General features: G+C 45.3%; 1 protein-coding gene across 1 annotated transcript in view; it reads left to right on the top strand.

The window, feature by feature from the left end:
* The first annotated feature begins 2003 nt into the window (after positions 1 to 2003).
* Positions 2004 to 20429, top strand: part of KCNH5 (potassium voltage-gated channel subfamily H member 5) — a 160783-nt gene continuing 142357 nt past the window's right edge. The window contains exons 1-2 of the mRNA XM_029999954.1: positions 2004 to 2302; positions 15712 to 15835. Of these exons, the coding sequence (XP_029855814.1) occupies positions 2056 to 2302; positions 15712 to 15835 (371 nt within the window). The 5' untranslated portion in view covers positions 2004 to 2055. The remainder of the gene's footprint in view (positions 2303 to 15711; positions 15836 to 20429) is intronic.

Genomic DNA, 20429 nt, shown 5'->3' with positions numbered 1-20429 from the left:
CACCACATGTCCTGCCCTATCAGACATCTGTGATATTTAAAGATATGTTTTTGGAGCTTGTCCCTCTCCATAAGCTATTGTTTAATTAGCGCCACTGGAAATATAGCAGCAAAACTTAATAGTGGGAGCTGAAGTTGAGGAGATGGAGTAGGGAGGATAGAGTGGCTCTTGGGCATGACTGCCACACCATGATGGAGAAGTTTAGTAGAAAGGGTAAACAAGATAGGGGTTTGATGTGTTAATCAAAAGATTGGGGGGATGAGGTAAGTAGGCAAATCTAGGTTTCAAAATAAGGATGGGAAATGAGTAGAAGAATTCAAATTGGGTTCAAATTGGGTGAAACAGAGGGAATTGGGGAACAGAGGTCCTGGCAATACTGTCCAGACAGATCAGTCACACAGTATTTGCCTGTGCACAGAGGTTTTTATATGGCTACTGCTCACTGGAAAGAAATGAAGGTGCGTTGCCGTCCCCCTGCCAATTACCAGGAGCCAAATTTCCCTGCATCTGGGGCAGAGCTCAGCAGGAGCATCTTTTAAACCACACCACACTAAGCAAAGTCCTGAAGATTTCAGAACTGGGGGTGGTGGGGGTGAACCAATAAGTGTTTGACAAATAGGGTCCGGTTCACCTCCCAAGCTAGTTTTATATCAGCATTCACAAGCTGACGGAGCTTGTGTATGCTAAGTAATGGAGCTCCTCCTGATTTGCATTTGTTTAAATGAAAGCAGAACCAGACCTTTTTCTTTCAGCAGCTGCCTGCGGGCCGGCTGGCAGGGACAGCAGTCCTGGCACCCAGGTTGAAAGAGCTGCTCCTGCAACAGCTCCCGGTGTGGTAGAGATTTACTTTAAGCAGAGGAGTTCAGGTGACCTCAGTGTGACTTGTTGGACCAAGACCCAAGCACGGGAAGGAGGAGGTGCTAATAACAGGCTGGGAAAAAAAAAAAATAATTGATTTTTCTACAGCAGAATAATGTCCTCTGGGAGAAGCACTGCTGCTTGGGCCAACTACAGCAGGAGCGTGCAGCACAAGGGAATGTGCTCTGCGGGGCACGCTCCTGCCCTAGACAGACAGCGATTTTCCATCTCTTGTTTCCTTCTACGATCCTTTCTAGTCTGTAGCAGCATGCAAAACCAGCAGAGGCAGAAGGAATAGGTGGAGAAATTCCTTCCGGGACTTTACTGTCCATGCCTTTAAAAGACACTGTCCGAGTAATGAAAAGGCTGGAGGGAGAAAGGCGGCTGGGTCAAGAGTAGGGAAGAGCTTGCACAGAAATTGATTGGCGTGTGGCGTCTCAGTGCACTGACTCATCCGCTCCTTTGGGGCTCCGGCACAGGAGCAACCCGGCAGAGCTGGGGCCCTGAAAAAAATGATGGAAAAGCGGGCTCCAGCCCCAAACCTGCCTCCTGTTGCCTCCCCCTCACAGCCGCTCTCACCGGGAGAGGGAGGAATCCTCCGGAAAAATGGTTGATGGCTTCGTGCGAGGCTGGCATTTTACATGTTACCTTGCGCTTTACGGTTATCATTCGTGGGCAAAATGCAGCCGCCTTCCGTTATGTCACATTAGCATTTCGTAGTCCGTTTTCCCCCAAACCCAGCCGCTGAGAACGTGGGAACGCCGTCCTAAAAAAGCACGGCTCAGACGAAAAGGCCGGGGCTTAGAGGGTTTGGTGGTTTGTTTTTTTTTTCGGTTTGCCTCCCTCAGGGAGACGGGGCAAAACTTCGAAGGGGTTTCCCGGAGCGCCCGCCTCGGGGACAGCCCAGGGAACGCCGCTCGGCGGGACACGGCACCGGGCGCCACCCTCGGTGCCACCGCCGCGCATCCCCGCGGGGCTCCGCTCCCTTCCGCGCCGCTCCGCCTCCCCCCCCCCCCCCGCCCTCTCCCGGTCCCGGGGCGGCCCGGCTCCGCGGCGGGGCGGGCGCGCAGGCGCGGGGGGGGGGGGGAGACGGGGAGGGGGGCGGGCGAACGGGCGGGCGGCGGCGGCGGCGCTCGGCGGCGCCGTGCGCGGCGCGGCCCCAGTCCGCGCTGCAGCCGCCGCGGGGGCGCCACTACCATGAGCGGCCGCGGCCGCCCCTGCGCGACTCACGGGCACCGGGCGCACCAGCCGCCGCCGGCCCCCCCCCCCTCTCCGCCGCCGCCGCCGCCGTCGCTGTCGCTGTTGCTGCTGCTGCCGCTGCCGCCGCCGCCGCTGCCGCGCACCCCCGGCCGCCGAGCCCGGCGCTGCAGGATGCCGGGGGGCAAGAGAGGGCTGGTGGCACCGCAGAACACCTTCCTGGAGAACATTGTCCGGCGCTCCAGCGGTGAGAGATCCCCTCCCTCCGTCCCTCCGTCCCACCGTCCCTCCGTCCTTCCATCCCTCCATCCCTCCGTCCTCGGGGCGCGGAGCCGCCGCGCCCGCTGCCACGCTGGTGGGGCTGTGCCAAAGCGGTGCCTTCAAGGAACGGGGTGCGCTGTGCCCCGCCGGGCTCCGCTGGACCCTGCCCTCCGCCGTCCTTTCCCTGTCCCCCCCCTCACTTCTTACATCGTTGTCGGTACTATGAATTTGTAGCTTTTTTTTTTTTTTTTTTGGTGAGCTGCTTCTGAAAATAAGTAGTCATCATTTACGTTTCTAATATCATGTCTGCTCGTCAGGTCATTTTTTTTTCCTTCTTCTTGTTCTTTAGTTCTCTAATAATTGGGCTTGCAACCCAGTTTTCATTCAGGTTTGCAATTCTGTGACACTTTCAAGTCCGTGGCAAAGGTACGGGGAAAGAGGATGAGGGAGTGACTGTGATTTGGAGGATGGTAATCCTGTGGCTGAGCAAATATGTAAAGAACTGTCTGCAGTTGCTCATCTACAGCTCCTCTGTTAGGTGAATATTTACAGGACTGGTTCAGGACTGCATGGCCATCAAATCGTTCCTTGCTGCTGGAGTTTTTTACCTTTTCATCCAGGGCAAAGCACTGATCAAGAGTACTCTATACAGCTCCATTAAAGTTACGATGTGGCTGCAGACACCGTCTCTCTAGGTGTGTTAATGTAGATGCTGCTTTAGGCAAGTCTTGTGCTAGTTACGTTCCTTTTTTACGTAGTCTTTGCGCTGGCACAGAACTACTGAAGCATATGAGTGTCTGCACAAATGAAGTCCAACAAGAGACCCCTCGACTTTGGATCTGCTAAAAGATATCTCCTTGGACAGCCCAAGTTTAGGGCGACCCTGCCATACCAAAGCAGTGCCGTGCCAGCGTGCATCTGGGGACGTGAATGGGAAAGGCGGGCAGAGCAGAGCATTGAGAAAAGCTGCCACATGTATTATTAATCAAGACATTAATGTGATGTGCAGTCGTGCTGAAAAGTGTTCCCTTCCACCTTCCTATTGCGCGATTCTGGTCTTACCTCACATTCATACTAATGTGGTCTGGTGCGCTGGCTTGAAGTTGATTTCGATGGCGGGTAGTGAATTAGTGATTCATTGACTTCCACAGGAGCAAGAGTGGGCTGAGGACTTAGAATTTGTTTTAAAATGTTGTATGCTGAAACGCCAGCCTTGCATTAAACCGTCAACCATTTTTTGGGGGGCTTCCTTCCTCCCGCGTTGCCTGTGTCAGTTCTGTGGTCGGCAGCTGACTCCCTGTCAAGCTCTGTAGCTGCACGATCACTAAGAGCTAGTTTCCCGCAATAGTGTATTTATTTACCAGAACATTAAATGCAAAATTAATTAATAGGGGTTTATGTAGCACTTTCCCTCTGACAATTTCAAAGTGCTGGGTGGAATTTAATTACACTTCACAGCTCCTGTGGAAGAGGACACACAGAAGCATTCCCAATCTGTTCTTCGAATTGTGGCGTAAACGGGGGCTTGAGGCATCACAGTCGCTTTCCCAAGGTCATGCGGCAAGTCAGTGGCAGAGCCGGGAACACGGTTTGGGATTGCCATGCTTTTGTATCATGCTCTAATTAAATCACATGTCCTCCCTGGTGAAGGCTCAGTTAAGCTTTGAGATGTCAAAAACTGGAAAAGCTCAGAAGGCTTTCGAACATTGTACTTTAAAAACACGTATCCCCCTCCAGTTTTTAACCTGCTCTAATTTGGGAGCATAAATCATGCTGATTTGGTCATTCATTCTGCTTTTTCTCTGCCACTGATGGTGCCTAAGCATGGTGCTACAGAGGCAAATCTGCCCCATTGGACAACAAAGCAAAACGTGGATTGGGAATTTGTTTTTAACTCATGTAAGTGGTCAGTGTTGTGCCCCGAAACATGATTTAGTTCTTGTTTTTGTCATCCAGGACATAACCCTATTTGTCCTTTATAGAAATAGTAATTTTCATTGGATTCAGCACCGTTTAATCCAAACTTAATAGTATCCAGTAGAGCAAATCTGGTTCGAGTATCTCCTGCCAGTGCTTGGTAGAAGGCAAGGATCTGGTCTGCTGAGTGTGTGCTGGGTTTTGTTTTTATACTTGGATTCACCAGTTTCCAAGAGATTTTTCATTGACAAGTTGAGGAACAGGATGAAGGAAAGACTGATGATTGGTTTTTAAAATACATCTTCAGCATCCTCAAAAAAAGCCCTTCTATCACCTTTCCTGGTTCAAGAACACTCTCTTTTGAGATTTCTCACACTTAGGGAATCCCACAGCACTTCTTGACCCTAAGTCTTCTCTTAACAACCAGGAGAAGGTTTGTAGATAGAGGTAATATCTTCTATTAGACAACAGGTATGGCTGGAAAACTTAGACAGGTATTTCGGCAGATAGGCTGCGCTTCAGGTGAAATGGAAGCAATAGTTTCAAAATGAGATGTAGGTGGAGACAAATTACTCAGAATTGCCAGAGGTGGATCTGAATAACAAAATTTATAGACAAAATTGCAATAATTTTAAAATGGGGCAAGTCAGAACTGGCATAGTGGGAACCCGGTGTGCAGACTTAGTATGGTGGCGAGCCTGCTGCTAAAAACAATCAGATACTCCATTTTCAGCATTATCTATGCATGTTCTCTTTAGGAATGTTGCGAACCTTTCCACCCCAGCTTTGGCTACAAATGAGATTAAAATTGTGGGAGAAACGTTCATGGTGAGTTAGTCAGGAGCAAAGCATCAAAGAGCTGAGCAGAAAGGAACGGAGAGGCTGTGGCTTTTCTGCCCTCCGTATGGAGGGGTGGGATTTCTGGGCTGCTCTGCCGGACGCTCCTCTCCCAGCCAATGTGTTTGGGAAGGATGGAGCAACTGCCAAAGCAATGGGGGGGTCCCATGATGTCCCTTTGTCCGGGGAACCTCTCTTTGAGAGACGACTTTACACCTTGGAGCTTGTGAAGTGTTTTAGAGCGGCGGCATACTTGGCTTTTTGGACAGCAGCACGTTGCAGGGGCTTCCCAAAGTATTTGGTGGTGGACGGTAAACTCAAAGCTGCTTTGCGGGTTCTTTGCCCACACCACAGCTGAGCTCCGCTCGAGGAGAGACAAAGTCTGCAGGGAGAAGCGGGGTCTGTTGTTAGATCAACTGCTGTGGTTGGTAAAAAGGGACAAGCCCTCGGGACACACAGACCTATCTTCAGGGTAATCTCAGTGCACTCTCTGCAATCTTTTTTTTTTTTCTTTCTTTTAAAGCACAGTGAAAATTCATCAAGTAAAGGCCTTATCTGAGGCTCACAAAGATTGATATGATCTCGCTACAGCCTTGACTGTGCCCTGGATCTTAAGAGCACCAGGTGTTTTGCTGAGCTCAAAGAAGAAGTGGTTTGTGAGAGCACTGGGTTAAATCACATTAAGGTGACTGCCTTTTACTGCCATTAGTATTTTGGACTTTTAATAAGGGCCTTCCTTAGGGCAATGTTATTCCTAAGATGTTCTCAGCAGTCTGTGCCCGTTATTACTAATGTTATTGGTTGCTTCTTCAGTGCATTCAGAGCTCCTGCTGATACCGACCTCGGCTCAGCATCGTGGAGGTGCAGCGGGTACAGGATCGGGCAAGTCTCTAGAGCAGGGCTGGGCTTCGTGGACCTGGCCCACATGCGGAGCCATCCGGCGAGCTGAGCCACGCACGCAAGGGCAGGAAAATGCGTCTGTCTTGCCTGTCTGTCTTCACCCTTCACATATTCTAGCAGCAAAAGCGTTAAGCTTGTATTAAAAGCGTAACTGCTTTTTTGGTGGAGGATGAGTTTGCGAAAAGGTTAGCTCTGGGACTTTGTGGCAATATGCAGTAAAGAGCGCTAACAGTCTGGGAGAGGGGCTTAATTTAGTGGAATACTATATATAGTCTTATCTAGATGATAAGAGTCATCATTATTGGTTATTGTTTCTGTTGCAATAACTCTTAGAAGCTTCCTCGGGAAAATGGGTCTTTCAGGTCTTTCACAAATGCATTTTGACACTTGGGCTGAAATCTTTGCTCCGTAAGGCTTACATGGGAATTTTACCGTGAGCTTTAATGAAGCTAGCATTTAATTCCTGGCCTTTTTCAGCTTCGTGCCATGTTCCTACAAAGCAGTTCCTTCAGACAGAGCTTTACGCCCTGCTGGGTCCCTGTGACTTTGATGGGCAAAACGATCAGCCCTGTTTACAGGTGACTGTGTTGTCAAGGCAGATTACCCAGGAAGGGGGAGGGAAGCGAGTGTCACATTGTAGCGCTAAGACACCTTTTTCATTTTTATTACGCTGGTATTATAGAAAAAAAAAAGTGTCTATTGTCTTTCCTGTCCTTCTTACTAGCCCATGTAGCGTACCTGATGTCTTACAGGCAGGGTGACAAAACATTGTTGCTCTCATGGGACATGATACGTGTAAGGCTTCTCTCCCCTGAATTCAAACAAGCTGCATTTTCATCTGATCCAAATTAAGTTACACACGCTGCAGAGAGAAAGTTCTTTAAAGCAAGTTACTTCAAGTTTACAGGATAGTCTGTCTTTGGGGATCCTCTGAAAAAAATGCAGACCTCAGCAGTTCCCTAAATCTCTGCATAAAGACACTATAAACTGTGGGGTGAAAGTTTCCATCCTCTAGTTCAGTTGACTGCGGAGAAGTGACCAAAGGGATGACCAAGGAGCTTGTGCCGTTAGGGCTTGCTTTGGCATTGGAAGGGCACAGGGTTCCTTTTGCAGTTTCTACGACTGCAGGGGGCCTGCTGATATGTAAATCAATGCAAAGTGGATTTTTACACTAAGAAGCATTACTAGATGACATTTTTGAGGAGTTTTCAATTGCAAGCGCCCCCCTTTCCTTACCCTTCAAGTTGGTTTGCTGAATGCAGAAAGATTAAGCAAGCTGACTGCTGCTGAAATCAGGGGGAGTTTTACACGGTCTAAAATTTTTTATATGTGTTTTTTACAAAACCCCACCTGGTTATGGCAGCTCCATACCATCGTATTAATTTAGAAACCCAAATAATGCCGTATGGTTAGCTAAAGGAATAGCTGGATTTCCTTGAGGTCTGATCAGCTGCTTTGTAAATTCTGGGTCTTCTCTTTCTAGTATTTCTTTCGGTGCGTATCGGTGGCGGTGGGATGGAGCGACGTTCTCTTCTGGGGGAAGCTTGAGCGCTGCTGAGCGCTTGCCACAAGAGGTCACTGCAAGAGTTGTTGCGTTCCCAGGATAATGTTTAAATCTGAGCGAGAAGAGAAAAATGAAATTATTGATTTTTTTTTTTTTTTGAGTAAACATCCAGGGTTTTTTATTGCTATTGGAAGGAGTATACAGCCAAAGAATAATGTCAGGAAGTTAAGTGAGCTGCAGAAATACATTTAATTAGCCTGTTTAACAGAGTACCGTTCGGTGGTTAACCGAGATTTTAAGTTATTCTCCTGGAAAGCTAAGGGAATAGGATTTTCTGTTTTGATAAAATTAAGTAATAGAGGAAGATTTTGGAGTTAGCGCTCATAATAACCCGCTTTTCAGAAAAAAGTTTGGTACTTGTTTAATCAGCACACTCAGTGACTGGGCATTTGAAGTGCCAAGCCCCCGGTAACCCAGATAGCCAGGGCCCGATCCTGCACCCACACGTGGCAGTGGGAGGGAGTCCAACTGCTGGCTTCCAAATAGCCCCTTAGGAGACTCACCTGAAACAGCACCTCGGTGCTGGGCTGGGATCCGTCCTGTTGATAGTTTTGCTTTAGGAGCAAAGAGGAGAGCACGGGAGAGGCAGACGATCCTCTGCCAAAACAGGGTTTTTGAGATACAGCCAGGCTCTGTGAAGCTGCAGCCAGGACTAGCTTTGGGCTGAGTGTTTGCAAGAGGAGCCCCCGTGTCTGAACAACTACTGTTACAACAGTTTTCTCATCTGGGCACGTGAAGCAAGCGCTCTTATTTGTATAAAGCTAGAAATCTGATTTTTGGTTGCTCCCCGGGGGTGCCTGTGTGCCTTGAGCGAGAGCTACAGTGTGCTCCAGTTTAAATTTAGTTCTGCTACATCTGTGTTGTGTTCCGCATAATTTTAATAGAAAACAGATTCAGCGGTGGCATTTAGATGATAACCGGGATAGGTGAGGATTAGTTTAACTCTAAGATAAATGAATGTGTGGGGGAGAAACTGTGACCAGGATTGTATGAAAGGTCATTTTGCAGGCAACTCATAGGGGCGATCTCTTGTCCTTATTGATTCAAAACTCTTCCTGGGGTCAGTGATGTTGTGCCACAATAAAGGCAGGGGACCACGCTGTTTGTGGGCTTTCACAGTCAAAATTATTTAAATTAATTTTTTAAGTTTTCAGGAGGTAAATTCCAGGCAGACTCTAATCTTTCTTCTTGAGCTCGCTTGCTGAATTGCTGAAAGCTGCTGTGTTCCCAGCTAAGTGACTTACACGTGGATTTAATATTTCAGCCAATGCTGGATTATTTATCTTTTGTTTTATTTGAGGAGCACTTATTTGGGGCAGGAAATAGATCATTTTAGCATAGTCGGTATGGTGGCATCTTGCTCTGGGTTTAGCCCTCTTTGCATTTTCATAATATGAGTATTAAATGAAAACAACACTGGTACAGAAAGGTGACGTAAAGAGTTAGTCCTCTGAGAGATTTTTTTTCAGGCAAGCAACGCTTAATGTGCTGGATAAATTGGATGACACTGATGTTTTGCATGCTTTAAAGACACCGGGGAAATAACAGCTTTGTTAGAAAACAGCGATGTGGTTTTATAGTAAGGAGTACGAAGTGCCGGCGGAGGTTGCTGCTTCAAGCACAGCGGTTTGTCTGCAGCCGACCCCAGGGCTGGAGGGATGTTGGTGCCCGCTGAGGCTGGTTGCAGAGGGCACTGCCCTCCAGAAGGGTTTAGGATTTTCTCTTGTGTTCTGTTGGGATGCAGTACGGCTCGAGCATGTGGTTGGAGTCACTGCAAACAACACCGGTAGGACTCTGTATTATAAGGGCCGAGACTTGCTCAGGAGAGCTAAAAGAAAATAAAGAAAGAAGAATGTTTTTTAGGACCCCCCTCCACACACACACACACACACACACGCCCCACGAGTTTTCCAAGATGGTCTGAACAAGACTGCAGTAATATGCTGACCCTGTGTAGTTATAAGGAGAGTCAGCTGACAGCAGTTTAAGTGGTTTGGGGCTTTTATAAGACAGCATTAGCAAAAAAGGCAAATTCCAGACATTTCACAGACCCTGTCAGGTCCGGGCTGCATTTGCTCTGCAATGGAAGGGTGGTAATTCCAAAGGACAGCTCTGTGTAAAGTTGCTTGAGTTAGGAGTTTATTCCTAGATGGAAACACTGCTACTTTTTATTATTATAATAATTATTATTACTTGTGTTCTGCCACTGCTTCATTTTTTTAAAACATCTTTTCAATGGTGACTTTTCTAAAAAGATTAGTTGCCTGTTTTCTTGGGATGAGATGGAATTCTGAAATGGTGATTTTAACAATTTTGGTTACAAGTGGTACCCAGGCATTCTTGAGAAAAGATGATTAGAGACAATGTTTCTCACTTGGCTAAACATATCTCCTGGTATGATTTAGCTGTTCTTGCTCTCCTGTGATTACATAACATGAATTTTACACTGCTTTGGGCATTTTGTTGGTTAAAAAAAATTGCTTGCACACTGTGGCCTTTTTTTTTTTGTTTTTTTTTTAAACAAAACAAGGCTCAGCGCTGTGTTGAGTATTAGCTACTGCAAGATAGAATAAGATTAAAGGCTTGCTGCTCTACAGCATAGACTGCATTTATACAAAAGAGTCTTTTTACAAAACAGAAGTGCAGCAACAGCAAATACAGTGCCGTTAACAATTGTTTTCCTCAATTGTGTTTTCCAACCTGAAATTTTGCTAACTGTATGCCGCTAATACCCCAATTCCTTGCCATCAGTATTAAACCTTGTAAATAGGAGAGTTATATTAGCTAATAAAAAGCCTGCTGACTTCCTAAGAGGAATCTAGCAACTCTGAGACAGGCGAGCCCCTGCTTCCCTGCTCTTTTATAGACAGACGCTGGTGTTTAGACATGGCTAGTTAAAGAACTTATGCAACCTACAGATTTGTGGTTTGGGCTCTCTACAATACAGCAGAGAGGGAGATGGGTGGAGAAAATGATTGGTGAAGGCAATGACATCAAGACAAGCTTAGAAATAATAAAAATTGACTTTTATCTCTAAGGAAATGGGAAGTGGAATTGCATTGTCAGTGCATCGGAGAAAACCAAGCAAGGATGAATGCATTACCAGACATTTCAGGCTAATCATCATGCAACTTTTGAAGTTAGCTGCACATTAATGTTTTCAGTCTGAGATATCACCACATGGTAATATGGATCACAGTTGCATAGAGTTTCATATACTGGATCAGACCATTGGGTCTCAGATTTACTGTCCTACTTTCAGCGATGACCAATGTCTAGCGGACCAGCGGAGAAATTCCCAGCCTCCTTAGTAAAATACTTGTCAGATTGGGTGCTGCTGTACATGGAGAGAGAAGACTTTCCTTTCTGGGCCGCAGCACGGATATTGCACAAGTTTTAGTTACCAGTGTCTTACTGCAGAATGCGAGTTGTATTTATGCATTGCCATCTGTAACTTTGGCTATCCTTGGCAATCTCTGTTGTGATACTACTCGTTCAGTGAAGTCAGGGTGTACTTAAAAACTGAGTAAATCCAGGTGTTCTGGTGCAGGCATAGTGGCTGAATTCACTGTTGTGCAGTTATTAGTAGCTAAACTCTGTTAAGAAATACATACCCTTGAGAATACCTCCAATATAATATATTCTTTGAAAAAAACCTAGCTTGCAGAATATAGCTGTTGTGTATTGAATCCCAACAGGAAGACAGCTGTGGAGATCCCAGTGCTGGTGTCCTTGCTATGCTCACCACCCTGCAATTTGCAGACCTTTTGTTGGCTCCTTTCCTTTTTCTTCTGAAGAAGGCACAAAACACCAGTATTATCTGTTGAAGACTAGAGCAGGCAAGGAAAGCTGGCTTCTCCCATGAAGAGAGTCTAAGCCTGGGTCTGTCTTGCAGAAGGCTTCTGCCCTGGGTGGGGTGGGGGCAGTCCTTGGTGTGTGGCATTGCTGGGCTCATGCCCATGCTTTAGAAAAGAGTGATTGTGTAAAAGTCCTTTGGCTCACTCCAGAAAAGATCTTTGGTATGAATTAGCCAATGTGGAGTGTGGGCCATCAGGGGAAAGGGAGGACCGGTGCTGAACCTGGGGTTTGATAATGGAGGTGCACCCAGTGCTTGCCTGCAGCAACGCCGGCGGGGCACGTCCCTGGGCTGCCGTGGGGTGACTAGCTGTGGTCTGGGTGCGTGTCCTCCCCGTTGCGTGCAACGAGTATGGATGTGTCTCGGGAAGGAGCAAGTCAGTTGGCAGCCTGTAGGCAGGTCTGTAGCACACTTGTCTTTCGCTATACCTGATCTGCTTGAATGAAGACTTGGCTTGTGCTAAGAGGCTGCTACGGGACTTCACCACAGAGTCACTGCAGCAGGGCACTGGGGCACGTCAAGGTCCCCTTGGCTGAGGGTCCTTGCTTTGGAGCTGCTGGCAAAGGAGGCCAGGAGGAACGTGGAGCCAGTTGTGTTTGGAAGGGAAAAGACTCGTCTTTGGTGTTAGGCTGCCCTATGGCAACTGGAGGTGGAGAGGAAATGAGTTTTTTCCAACCCTTGTCTCTTATGCCAGGTTCAAGCAGCCAGCTGGATATTGAACAGAGTGGAATTTGCCATAGTCAGACTGATGGAGATCTTAACCCAAGGCACAACTGTGATTGACCTTTCTTAGTGAGAAGGCTCTAACGGAGTTGTAGAAATGTGGAAGTCAGGCATGCAGATGGATTTAGTCCAGGACTGGCTGTTAGGACCCAACCTCAGGGGAGGTAACTGCAGAAATGGACTTTCAGGAGTGGTAAGTGGTGATGACGTGATATAAAGCAGTCTCTTCCCCAACTACACAAAACTCCTAGAAACCCTAGGGTTGTATTCTCTACTAAGTAGTCTCTGTTGTTGATCAAGGCTAGGCTCCAAAATGGAGATGTGTTAGAGAATATACAAGGAGTCACAGCAGAGGACTCAAAGCAAAAACTCCTCCGTGTCCCTTTGCACTCTGCGATTTTAAGAAATTATGGCCAAAAAAAAAGAAGTTCTCTCAAAGTGTCCTGTCACCCAATACGCAGTTTGGATGTTTACAGCTGGGTATGGACTGGCTAATGTAAAGTTAAATCTGCCTGGAGTTTTGATCTGGAGAAATTGTAGAAATAGGGAAGAATGAATATGTGTCTTGACTGGAGAAAATACCATGACACCTGATAAAATGTAGGGTAGGCATGGAGTCCTGTGGATGCTGAGACTTGAGTACACAACAAAACCCAAGGGTCAGACGCTGGCCTGTTCTTCCTTAAATTTTATCAAGCTGCTCAGTGAGCAGCGGCATTAATGAAACATGGATTCCTATGGCTTTGTGCCCGCAGTTAGATTCGTTGGTCTCTAACAAGATGCAAACATTGATTCAAGATTTTTCTTCAGCTGGAGTAGAACACACACATACATATTCACGTGCTGAGCATGGGTGAATAAGGCTTATTTGCTTAGGAGACAAGGGTAAAAAAGAAGTCAATTAAGTAAAGAAAAATTCATGGGGACAAAAGAAAACATATTCTAATATCTGGTCAAGTTTCTAGTACCTATACTATATATCTGATCTAACCTTACAAATACTTGTATCTACCAAGATACTTCTAGTGTCTATTTTTTTCTAATTTTATGGGATTTTTTTTTTTTTTTTTAAACTGTCAATGGTTTGGCTTTATGTTTTGTTCCCTCCCAAGTTTCCGGCGGATTTGATCAGTTTAGTGAATGCTTTGTCAAGTATTTTGAGACCCTCAGGTGTAAAGAAGTATAAAATCCATAGAAGACAGCCATTAAATGCTGTATGTCAGCTGCTGGCTGCAACATGTATTTTTTGCTGTGTACTCTGTGTCCTGAACGAGTTACGTGGTGGAAATACACAATCAAGATTAGGTCTGTCGGACAGGGAGGCTTCGAAGCAGGGTTATCTGCTTTTGGACTGTGGTCCTCTGGGAGCACCCAGATGTGCACAGCATCCACGAGCGAGTTTGGTATTGCAGTCTCTCATCGCCCAGGTTGTGCCCGTTGTACCTAGACATGTGAGCAAGACTTTGGCGACAGATAATCCTATAAAGAAATCTCTTTCCAAATCTAACCAGAGGACTTGTAATGTTGGTTTTTTCCCTGTGGGATGGGAAATTAAGAATTGCTTACGCTCCCATCCTTTCCAGGTGCTGGGGTGTGGTGGTGGTAGGGTGGCTGCCATGGGGAGAGCCCCGCGGGTTTGGGGGGCTGGTGATGTCTCCCCTTTTCCAAATTGGAGAAGATGCAAGGTGTTGGGGAAACACCAAAACAATGGGATGAGCTCCATTGAACCCTTTGGTTTCCAGGGGGTTAGGATGTCCCCTGTGTTACTATGTGGCCTGTGCTGAGCAAAGCTGGGCTGAGTCCCCGGTGCCGAAAAGGCTGCGGAAAGCCAGGCAGATTTTATGTAATGCTCAGGTTTTACTCCGTGTCTCTTGCTGCTCGTAGCGAGGGCATCTCCCTTCGGGTAGGAAAGCAAATTTTTCAAGTTGGCATTTAGGCTTAAGAATATTTGTGATGGATTCAAAGAAATTCTTTGAGCTTAAAAGTGTTAGGTTTCACAAAATCTAAACTTCTGTTTCTCACATTGGTTGGCTTTTAAATATTTTTAAATCTGCTTTTCTATAGAAAATCCAATAATCTCCAGATTATTTTTTTCCAAATTCATGCTTATAGAGAAAAAAGAAATACTGTTTTTTTCAGTACACTTTCCATGTACAACGGAATAATGTTTGCATAATGTACAATCTAGTTACAGTTATAAATACCATGAGAAGGGTGTGTGTAGCTTATGCAAACCCAGTGTCACTTTTATGTGAAAATGAATGTGTGCACCTCAGTAATTGGCATAACCGTTCTTCGGCTATTATGAGGAAAATTTGTAAAAATCTCCTTAATTTTTTTTCCCCCCACAAGCACTGCTGAAAGGAATGTTTCCTATAATTTCTATACAGCAGTGATTGTTAATAGTTATATTTTAATAGCTTTTTAGCATCAGTGAATGGCACTAGTTAGTTCCATAGCTGTAGTCAAAATGAAATTGAAAACTAACAGTAAAAATAAAGAAAACTCCAAAGATCATCACAGACTACAATTTGAGAACCTTTACTAAGTAAGAATATTATTTCTGAAACAAAATTAGGAATGTTTACGGTGTCAATGAACATAAAATCCCACAACTTTGTGTTTAAGCAAAATAGGTATTTCCTTCTTTGGAAACACCTTGCTAAAAGCAGGGATGGAAGAATCTTTCCAAACTAGTGAATAAAACCATTTTAGGAGTAACTCATAATGTGTTGATGCCAGTCCGTGCGTATAAACTGTAGGCACTGACCGAAAGAACAGATGACTGAAGCGATATTTAAACCTGAGTTCAGCCTCCTAGAAATACTCCCTGCCCATATTTTGTATTTACAGCAATGGATGCTCGTTACTAGGATGAGCCAAACCCACCTATTTGTATTTTTAATAGACTGCCACTGAAATTCAATACCTGTTTTGTGTTATTTCAATGTCTAAGTCCCTTTGGCACTCATCGGTTCCCCGATCATGCTGAATTTCCGCCTGGGTCACTTAAGACCCGCACTCCCAGGCGTGATGGGGCTCGTGGTGTACCACGAGGTGCGGTGGGCACATCTCGTCCCTCCCAGTGGCTCCTGGCACTCTCTGTCCCTCATCCTAGGGATGCTGGCTGTGTCCTGCACAGCAAACTGGGACCTGCCAGGAGGAAAAATTGAATTGTCTTAAGCAAGAGAATCGTCATCAGCATTGGGCACACATACAGTTCAGCATTTAAAACTCAGTTTGCGAGTTAATTTAAGGTTGATTTCGAGATATATGTTCATATACCTATAAACCAAAAATCAAACATGATACCTTGCCCAGGTGTTGTCAATGAATGAATCCTTTCTAAATTGTGAAAGCGTTGGTGCTTATATCAGTATTTTGGGGTGCAAGAAGCTACTTACGTTAGTAGGAGTTACCCTGTTTCATCACGATTTATTTTCTGATGCCCATTTTGATTTCAGTTCTCTCTGAAATTTCATGGTAGAAGTTACCATCACGAATAACCGTCTGGATCTGCCGTGCAACATACGTAAGATTTAAATGTACTTTGCCACTGACAACGCCCTTTCTCTCTCCCTCCCCTTTGTCTTTTCAGAATCCAGTTTTTTGTTGGGAAATGCCCAGATTGTGGACTGGCCCGTAGTTTATAGTAATGACGGTTTTTGTAAACTCTCTGGATATCATCGAGCTGACGTCATGCAGAAGAGTAGCACTTGCAGGTATGCCGACTGTCTCTTCATTGCCACTCGATGCACTTTTAAAATTATAATCTGCTGGGAAGAAGTGTTAGGTTTTGGGAAAAGGATTGATGTAAGAAAAGCATTGTTTTTCAGAAACTGAAGTACTGAAACAGGCTTTAAATGAATGAAACCAGCAACTTATCCGGGACATGGTAAAGCACTTAACAATGTGCATTCAGTTAAGCACATTGTTGACTAACTTCCAGTAATCAATGGTTAGTTCCACCAGGATTAACAAACTGCTCAAATACTTAATGTTAAGTCCTTTGCTAAATCTGGGGTAGTGGTTAGGATCCTGTAAGACTTAATCCTAAATAAAAGAAAGCTAAATTCATGTTGTTTATATTTTAATTTTACTTAGAACATCTACAGATTTAATACGTTTCACCCAAATCTGTTTTGAAAGCAAGCCAAATCTGCCCAGTTTGGAAGTTCCCATCATCTTCTGGTAACCGCATAAATGCAATGAGCATTGCAGGAATAAAGACTGTTTGATGGAAAAGCTTTTAAAAAGTTTTAGCAGTGAATGAGGGTGAACTACAGGTGTCCCCCAAAGAGGGGGTAAATATTATGAGGATTTAGACCTTATTCTTTTCTCATTTGAAATTTATTTTGGCTAATACCAGTACGAATGTGCCCTAGCTTATGATCCAATAAAGAAAGTGGGGGTTTAGGTAATATATTTCAAAGGCTTTTTTTACTAGATTGTTTGTTAATTCTCCTGTTATCATGCTAGGAGGCAGTGGGCTCTTCTGTAGCCCATGTTGGTCCCTGTTATTACACACACACACACACACACACAGAGCACAGTAATGTGCAAACTGCATCTTTATTCTCAAGAGGGCGATTAAGCTGATGATATATTTACTCTGAGCATTGCAGGTTTATGGCTTTTTTCCTTTTGTTGGTGGTCTTTCAGGAGCGGGCAGCTGTGATTTATGGTTAGACATGCATCTGCGCCTTGTCTGCTGCATCCTTTAAAAGGAGATGCTTTGGGGAAAGACTAAATCCCTAATGCATGTGCATGAGCAAAGTAAACCAGGGACAGAGGCAACAAGGAGTGGCTGAGATACAAGTTTGTATAGGTTTTCCCTTTATGTGTTCAGGGAGCGACCAACTCCAGGGCACTGGGAGGAGGGGGCTGCGTATCTACAGCCATGATTTTTGGGAGATGGGTGCTGCCGGACACTGATCGTTGACTGATGCTCCAGCTGGCAGGAACAGGGCAGGCAGTGAGCCTGTCCTTGGATGTCAGTCATCACTTTCTCCAAAAAGCAGCGTGTGCTGATGTGTGGTCACTGCTCTCCGCTTCCAGGAAGGGGAGGAAGCCTCGGGGGTCCGGGGTTGCTCTGTGCAGCCCCATGTCCTCTAATGGGCAATGGAGAAGAGATGGGCACGTGCTGCTGAAATGGATCATTCATTCACACAGTAGCAACAGAGTCGATAGACTCAGAGAGGCTGAAAGAAACAGCCTTATCGCAGCCATGCCGGATATACGTGCATGCTTTCCCCTTTGCTCTCTGCTATCCTGTATATTGAACTGTATATGTTTGCTGTGAGCCAGCACTTTTATAGTCTGTGCATGTTAAAATCATGAAAAATACAGAATTGGATTGTAGGAAAATGTTGGGGGAGTGAAGGTTTAGCAATACGTCTCTGAATAATTCCCCTGTGCCTCAAATACTGGGGGGACCAAAAGGTTTATTCCATCTGAGTGCTTTTTGTGAGTATGATGGGCTCTAGTTACCATTTGTAAGGACCCTGTTTTGACCATGTTCATGTAGATCATGCAGGTGAATCATACAGATGCAAATTCAAGGAGTAATTATTGTGGAAAATGGAATTGGTAGCACAGATTTTTCTTTTGTTTCTTTTTTTTTTTTTTTTGTCATTCTATATATCCATCTCTGGATTTTGGAGAGGCCTCTACACTCAAAGCATGGCTAGTACTTCTTTTGTGCCTGGGTCTTAGCTGGTAGAATTACATATGTAGTGTGATGTTTCCGGCTTCTTAGGAGACATCCCAGTCTTTGCAGATTAAAGGAGAGCTGGAGAGGTTTTTGGCATGGTCTGACATGCACTGTGTAGCCTTCCAGAGCAATGTCTTTGGAGCTGCTCTCTATTAGAGAGCTTATGGAGTGGAAAATAGTCTTGAAGGCCAATGCTGCCTGCTTAGGGTTACTCAGTAGAATGCCATTGGAGGCTTTTTGATATCTGGGGCTATTACTTGTATTATTTTCTGACTTAGGCTCTCAGTCCAGATTTGCTATCTTGTGCCCAGATTATGTTACATTGTACATAAAAATTGCTTTATATATAATGTTTGCTTTACTGTTCTAAGGCAGGTGCTCTGGAATGAGTGCTCTGGTGCCACACCTTTATTGCAGGTTTTGGAAGGGTCTGTTTTTACAGCTTTTTAGTGCCAAAATTCCAACCAAATTAAAATACACAGATACAAACAATGTAAATCTAGCCCCTGACTCGAGTTATTGTTGTTACTGATCATGAGTGTGATAGAGGACAAATCAGCTTTCACCCATACTTTTCTCCTGGGTACTCCAGCGAGTATTCACTATATTCTGTTTCTGTCTGTCCCACCCCATACCCTACATTGGGGCTGCTCATATGGCATCATCATATTCAGTCTCAGGTGGTCCTGGCTGACACTGATCACAGGGAGGGCTGGATGAACTGAAGGCACTGGAGGTGCGAGTGATTTTTGTTCCAGCGCAGGCAATGAGTTAGTCCTGTGACGAGCTGGTAATCCCTTTGATTTTGTACTTCTCACATCTTTTTAATCAGTAACAATGTGCCCATTGGCAGGAAAATCACTTAGACATACCTGAGTACGAGTGCCAGACTCCCTAATTTCACGGGCACTATACAGAAGGCACAGTGTACATCGGGGTCAGGCTACGTGAATGTTGCGTGATGGCAATCAGTGTGTGTTCTTTCTGGGTGCACATGGCACCGAAAGTCGCATGTGTAGCTGGGGCTGATATACAGAATAATCGGTATAAGTGAGTGCTAAAATGCACAGGATTTTTAGGTGGAAGAACTTGTGTGCTGGTGAGGCATTTCTGTGCCAAATGAAAATGAGCCGAGTCCAGAAGGAACAGGGCATCTGCAATTGTGACACCTCTAACCTTCAATCCACCATGCAAAAACCTGTGCCTGGAGGTGCACCAGTAGATCAGCCAGCATGTAGGAAAACCACTTGTTTCATGCCCAGTTGCCCACAGTCATGACAACGTATGCCTTCATGAATGCACTGAAAGAATAAACAGTCATAAAACATTAAAATCCAGTTTAATGTTGCAAGTACTATCAGTGTTTTCTTAAATATTGTTGCTTATCAGTTAAGCTCTGTGTTCTCATCAAGCCTTTGGAAGAGCAGGCAGCCCTTTGAGTAGCTGGTTAGTAGACCTACCCTGGCATTTTCCACTTGGCGTTTGCGCCAGGTTTTGCTTTGCTTACCCGTCCTTGCACCCGAGAGCCTCGCACCAGGCTGGAGGTAGCTGGTTGCTGGTTTTGTTTTCAAAGAGGGAACCTGCTTTTAAGCCCTGTTTGTGTGTTGCCTTCCAGCTGTACAGGGGGATGGAATTGCATCTCCTTGCTGAAGCAGTTGTTTACAGGTAGTGTTTCCACTGAAACACTTGCAGCGCTCCAGTCAGCATCTCTGCTCTCCCTTGTTTTGATTTATTGCCTTTTCAAGTGAGATTAAAAAAAGTCTGCGAGTGAAATCTTGTCTCCAGTGAAGCTAATGGCAAAATTCCCACCGTGTTCAAAGAAATGGGATTTTGCATGGTGGGTACAGTGTGTTGGACTTGAAAAATTTAGATTTGATACTGGGATGTCGCCTCCGTGACCTGATTTTTGCGTGTGTGAGAAGGCCTCCTTGCACTGCCAAAGCTGTGCAAAGAAACCTTGCTGAGTGTGCCAGTGGGATCCAGGGAGCTGCACAGTTTCTCCTTAAAAATTGTGCCTGCTTTTTAACTTGCAAAGTTCTGAAGCTATTGACGTGTATCTGTATGTGCTGTTCCTCCTGGGTAGATGTTTGTCTGTTGTAATTGATGCCTTTTCATCCAACGCTTCTGGATGAACAGAGCTGTGAATTGGATGTAGGATCATATGCCTTCTGTGCTTCACCTGTCCTCTATCCTGGATAATTCCTCACAGACAGCAGTTAAATATCGCCCTGGCACACTCTACAGACCTGGAGCTGTTCTGATGCCGCTGCTCTGGATCCTGACAAAGGACAGAAGAGCACGCTACAAAGAGCACACGACGCTTTTCTGTGCCAAGGGATGCTTTCAAGGGGAGGTGGGAGCCCAGGCATCTTAAATGACAAATGGTCTGTTTCAGAGATGGGGAAATTATCTAAGATTGTGCCTTTCTCTGAGTAGTTCAGTAAGTCTTGTTTCTCTTTGATAAGTCTATTTTCTAGGTAGTAAGATTCCCAGTAGCGGGGGGGGTTGGTATTTATGCCTTGTATAGTTTGCACTGAAGGCACTCGACAAGCACTAAATAACAAAAAACATGAGGCAGAAAAAGACAGAGTGATTGACTGAAG

This window comes from Aquila chrysaetos, chromosome 2, assembly GCF_900496995.4.
Source record: "Aquila chrysaetos chrysaetos chromosome 2, bAquChr1.4, whole genome shotgun sequence".
Lineage (NCBI taxonomy): Eukaryota > Metazoa > Chordata > Aves > Accipitriformes > Accipitridae > Aquila > Aquila chrysaetos.
The sequence above is the reverse complement of the archived record's forward strand: the minus strand, read 5'-3'. Positions and strand labels throughout refer to the sequence as shown.